The sequence below is a fragment of the Lactuca virosa genome, chromosome 1 (genome assembly GCF_052849685.1).
Source record: "Lactuca virosa cultivar CGN04683 chromosome 1, Lactuca_virosa_CGN04683_v6, whole genome shotgun sequence".
Lineage (NCBI taxonomy): Eukaryota > Viridiplantae > Streptophyta > Magnoliopsida > Asterales > Asteraceae > Lactuca > Lactuca virosa.
The window spans coordinates 47049763-47055779 of record NC_136426.1 but is presented as its reverse complement, the minus strand read 5'-3'; the positions used below and the strand labels follow the sequence as shown (position 1 = coordinate 47055779).

Below are 6017 nucleotides of genomic sequence, written 5' to 3'. Positions count from 1 at the left end.
TCTCTCAAAAAATTGATACATCATCGGCGATCATTCGTATCTCAAACCAACAAAAAATTTCCACCGGTGAATCCCAGGAGCCCGTTTCTACCCCTGCAATATGTGATTTTATAAATGTCACATAAATCGCCCGATCTGGACTCTCCAGTCGCCATCCATGGTCTGAACTCGTCGATTGCTCAAGAACAACGACGACCACCAATGTATGACTTAGATTTCGACTTCAATTTCTGGAACCATCCCACCCCTTTCTCCACACAGATCCGGCGAGACCCCAAACCTACAAATCGGAAAAATCAAACCTCAAAGATCAAACTCTAAACCTGCAAATCAACCCTAACTAAACCCTAAACCTGCAAATTGGAACTAACGAGTTGCAGGAGAAGAAAGAGGATTTTGATTGACGGAATCAGATCGAGGAACGTGATGTCCACCGTCACCAGATCAAGGAGGATTACATCCACCACCACTTCATCTTCCTCATAGATGGTGTAAGTCGGCGAGGGCTAATTTACCTTGTGATGTAGGTTATAGCTTCATTGAGGATTCAATTTGTTGTCTGATGGCTTCTTCAAGTCAACGTGAAGGTGAATCGAGGTTCTTCAAGTCAATGTGATGGCTTCTTGTGTGTGTGTGTATGTGTGTTTTGTATTGAAGAAGAATGGAGAGAGAGAGAGAGAGAGAGAGAAAGAGAGAGAGAGAGAGAGAGAGAGAGAGAGAGAGAGAAACTACATCGAAGGTGGTGGTGGTATTTTCATGCGTATGAGAGAGATAGATATTAGAGAGTTGTTTTTTTTAATTATTAATAATAAATAATATTAAAATTAACTAAAAATAAATATCCAAAGGCATAATGGTCATTTCAAATGTGGAGTGGACTAAATTCGCAACAAAAACACATATAAGGTACGAAGTTAGCAAGTTTTAAGCAAACGAGGGACAGTCGGAGTTAATTTTTGAAAATAGGGACTAAACACGCTTTCTGGCATGTGCACGAGGGACGATTGGTGTAATTTACCCTAAATTTTATTTAAGAATATAAATAAAAAATTATAAAAAGACAAATATTGACCAATAAAAAATAACATGTCATTTTGGATGGTAGTGGGGCACAAACAATACGGAACATAACGATCGATTTTTACAACAATTTGGGACTTTTAATTTAACATACTATAAAAAAACAGAACTCGATCAACGATGTAACACAGAGAGAGATGGATGCAGCGGCCATAATCGATCAGAAACAGCCTCATGTGGTGTTCATACCATGTCCAGCACAAAGCCACATCAAATGTATGCTCAAACTAGCCAGACTTCTTCACCACAAGGGCATCCACGTAACCTTCATCAACACTCAGTCCGACCACAAGCGCCTCGTAAACTCCGGTGGCACTCGCTGGGCCGATGGGGCTCCTGGTTTTCAGTTCAAAACAGTTCCAGATGGTCTCCCTTCTACTACTACTACAGATGATCATGGTATTGAAACTGAACATACCCAAACCAAAGCTCAACTCTGGAACTACCTTGGAACCAATTTCTTTGATTCTTTTCTTCATCTTGTATCCGGGCTGGATATTCCAGTCACCTGTATTATTTGCGATGGGTTCATGACTTACACAAATACTATTCATGCTGCTGAAAAGCTTAACATCCCCATCATCCTTTTCTGGACCATGGCTGCCAGTGGGTTCATGGGGTTTTACCAGGTAAAAGTTCTAATGGAGAAAGGACTTGTCCCACTTAAAGGTTAGATCCATCAGTCTTTTCACCTTTTTCTTAATATATTCAAGAGGGTGGCCCAGATCGATTTGTTACTGCTGTGGATTCCCAGAAACAAAAGTTTTTATCTTGGTCACCTGATTAATCAATCTTGAACTTTTTTTACAGATGAAAGTTATTTGACGAATGGTTATCTTGACATGGAAATAGATTGGATTCCTGGAATGGAAGGAATCCGTTTAAAGGAACTACCTGAGTTTACACGATCCACAGATCCCACTAGTCCTATGTTTAAATTCATCCTGAAAACCGCTCAAGCTGCTGATAAAGTTTCGCATATGATCATCCATACATTCAAGGAACTAGAAGCGAGTCTCGTCAAAGAGCTTAAATCTATTTTTCCTAATGTCTACTCTGTCGGGCCTCTGGAATTACTTCTGAATCAGATTACAGAAAACGAAACCAACAAGTCGATTTGCAATGGCTATAGTTTATGGAAGGAAGAACCGGAGTGTGTCCAGTGGCTCCAGTCTAAGGAACGGAACTCCGTGGTGTATGTAAACTTTGGAAGTTTAGTAGTAATGTCTTTACAAGATTTACTAGAATTTGGGTGGGGACTTGTTAACAGTGGACGTGAGTTTCTTTGGATTATACGGACTGATTTGGTTGATGGGAAGCCTGTGGTGTTGCCTCAAGAACTCAAGCAGGCGATGAAGGGTAAAGGCTTTGTAGCAAGCTGGTGTTCACAAGAAGAGGTGTTGAACCACCCATCTGTTGGTGGGTTCTTAACTCATGGTGGGTGGGGTTCGATCATTGAGAGCTTGTCGACTGGTGTTCCAATGATATGTTGGCCAGTTTCTGGGGATCAGCAGACGAACTGTAGGCAAATGTGCAAGGAATGGGAGGTTGGCATGGAGATTAGCAAGAACTTGAATAGGGATGAAGTGGAGAAGCTTGTGAGGGAGTTAATGGAGGGAGGTGAGGGAAAACGAATGAGGAAGAAAGCTTTGGAGTGGAAGAAAATGGCAGAAAGTGCGACTGGTTTCAATGGCTCATCTTATCTGGATACGGAGAAACTTGCCAATGAGATCGTGAAGTTATCAAGAAACTAGATGCCCAACAATTTCCTACGAGAATAATCATTGTAATTGTTTATAAAAAGCTTTTATGTAGTCAACAGTCAAACACAAAGTCACACACCACTTTAATTATATTCCAACGTTACATTTTCCTTTTGTAGTATGAAGCAAAAACGGCAAATGTTTGGTTAGCAATCACTTTTTTTTCTCTAATAAATCTATTAGAGTTGGAGAATATATATCACGGAAAATCAACCAACATGTTACCAACCAACCAACATGTTACCAACCGAACTTATGTGTAGCCAAACAAGTTGGTATATAACATTACCAACATGTACCAACTGAACTTATGTGTAGCCAAACAAGTTGGTACCAACTATACTTAGTATGGTATTGGTAGAAATTTTTGTGTACCAACTATGATTGATACGGTACACAGTTTAGTGAAACCACAAAAATCAAATTGTAAACCAAAATTTAGTGAGTTCTTCCAAAGTACCCCATAGACAAACATATAACAACATGCACATTGGGCCCACAGTCATCATATTGGAATACCCTCGGGCCCACAATCATCAGACTGGATTAATCCTGAGCCCACAACATAAGTCTGGATTGCCCTCTCGTCCCTCAACTTATGTCTAGATTGCTCCCGAGCCCACATCATAAGTCTGGATTGCCCTCCCGGCCCTCAGCTTATGTTTGGATTGCTCTCGGGTTTGTTGGCTTCCGTACAAAGCAGTATTGCCTCAACCCAACCGCACTATGTCGACATATGCAACATATAAACATATAACCAGCAAACAGATAATCATACAGATCTACCAATCTAACATATCACTACAGCATAACAACATCCTATATACTAGGATACATCATACAACCTAGTGGGACGGCTTTGGTGCCTTCGACCCACGGGTATAGTGACTAAAACTCACCTCAATCAGCTATTAGAGAAAACATGAACTAGAGTTGTTGAGCCCCGAACTCCTCAAACTATCAATTCACCAAAAAGCCTTAAGTCAAAACCAAGGTAAAAACCTCAAACCGAAAAGTCCTTAGACTAGGACTAACTCTTCTAAGGACAAAATACCATTTTTCCATTCCCGAGACCTAACGTCACAGTTAACCAAAAGTCAACGGGTCAAAAAGTCAACGATCAAACTTCTGTTGACCTACGTGTTGCGTACTCCAGCTCTATGCATGGCGTAGAGCCTTATTCTAGAAAACGGGGTTCTACCAGGCTACGTGGGGCGTAGCTTAGATTATGCACTGCGTACGCCTCAGGTTCCAAAACTTCACATTAAGCACTTATTTCCTTAAGACCTTTCACCCAATACTTAGATATAACCCTAATGAGCATTCTAAATCATAAATTTTCCAACTTTATTCATTTGCATGGCTAAAGAGTGTCCAAATACAAAAACCTAGCTTATTACACAATCACAAGCTCTATATCTCATGCATGGATGGAAAGAAAGGGCCAAGATTGCATTTTTATGACTCCATGCACACAACAACGTCTGAAAAGGCTACTCATAAGGCCTGGAGTAGCTCATACCCAATTAGACCAAGAATATGTGACAAAAAGGGACATAAACCTAAAGGCTAACAATTAACATATATTCGTTTACCGATCGAGGTGAGTCTTCTCACTGTACTTGTGGGTCGAAGGCACCAATGTCGGCCCACTGGATTGTGTTATGTAGCATGCCAGCTGTCTTTGTGACTTTTTCATGTATGGTTGGGTTGAAATACACCTCAGGGTTGGGCCCATTATTGTATGTTTGGGTTGAAATAAACCCCATGGTTGGGCCCATTATTGCATGTTCGGTTTGAAACATACCTCAGGGCTAGGCCTATGATTATATGTTAGGTTAGAATATACCCTAAGGTTGGGCCCATGATTGTATGATGGGTTGGAATATACCCCAGGGTTGGGCCCACTGATTAGTATGACTTGTGGTATTTTAGGGAACTCACTAAGCTTTGTGCTTATGGTTTATGTTTAAAATTGTTTCAGGTACTCCTGGTTTCAAAAGGAAGGGCTAAGCTTGATCGCACTGCATCCCCTGGAGACTTATTCAGCATTGAATGTTTATGAATCAATCTGATGTTTTGAGAATACTTTGACTATGATCGTCTTTTGGAACAATGAATGAATAGTTTTGACTTATTTAAAATGAAATTTTTACTTGGTATTTTTGGGACGTTACATCTTGATGTATATGTTCGGATTAGTGAGGAATCTAGACTATCATTTAGTCACCAGGATCATTAGACCAAGACTCGGTATTAATCATACTTAGGTCACGTCAAAAGAAAAGCTAAGGTGCTAGACGAAGCTCTGCCGAATTCTCCAAGTGAGTGCATAGCCTCTTTCATGAACATGATTGTAATACAAGTATTAACTAAGGTATTAAATATCTGTTAGAGAATTTATGTGTGAACTATATGCTTATTGTCTGGATTATGTGTTAAAAATATATTTAAGGATATACGATATGCGAACCAGATATGGTTCTATATATGTTAAAACATATATATATATATATATATATATATATATATATATATATATATATATATATATATATATCTATTTTTACATGATAATTATAATAGAAGTATTATTAGAGAAAAGGTTAAAGGTATATTAATACCTAAATACTCTGTGCTAAATATACACCCTGAGATAGGATAATGTTGTCTAAACAGAGTTGATATTGGGATACTAGTAGTTCTACCCTTTAATGAGATAGGAATTATTGTAGATACCTAGTTGAGTTAAGTTTGATATTGGGTAGTCTCATTCGAAATATGTGTGTGTAAGTTAGGAATAGAGAGTAGAGTTATGTTCCTTGACACTTTCAGGTGTCGATGGTATAAATACGTATTGATTATGACATTCTTAGGATTTTAATTGAGACAATCTGGTACTCAAAAGATTTTATACACTGGGATATTCCGCAAATAAAATATCATGATTTTTAAAGCGTAAAGAGAATTTCTTTTTGGTTTTGAAAACTAGAGGATGTCACACAAATCCATTGGAAATATGTCCCAAAATTTGATTAGTGTAAATTCATTGTAAATCCGTTAGTAAAACCCCTTAATGACGGATTTTTGATGGAAACTATCATCGGAGATGAGTTTTTCTAGTAGTGCAACTCCAAAATAAATTATGCAACCCCTAGGCTATAAGACCCTAAC

General features: G+C 38.8%; 1 protein-coding gene across 1 annotated transcript; it reads left to right on the top strand.

Annotated features, from left to right (window-relative positions):
- Positions 1 to 1163: 1163 nt before the first annotated feature.
- Positions 1164 to 2992, top strand: LOC145119825 (UDP-glycosyltransferase 85C1-like). Its single transcript, XM_079055620.1, has 2 exons — positions 1164 to 1749; positions 1891 to 2992. The coding sequence occupies exons 1-2, from the start codon at positions 1218 to 1220 to the stop codon at positions 2832 to 2834; spliced, it is 1476 nt and encodes a 491-aa protein (XP_078911746.1). The 5' UTR covers positions 1164 to 1217; the 3' UTR covers positions 2835 to 2992.
- The last annotated feature ends 3025 nt before the right edge of the window (positions 2993 to 6017 follow it).

Coding starts and splice junctions, on each gene's coding strand:
- LOC145119825 (XM_079055620.1), top strand. CDS start 1,218: ATGGATGCAGCGGCCATAATCGATCAGAAACAGCCTCATGTGGTGTTC. Junction 1,750..1,890: donor AGGACTTGTCCCACTTAAAG/GTTAGATCCATC, acceptor CTTTTTTTACAG/ATGAAAGTTATTTGACGAAT.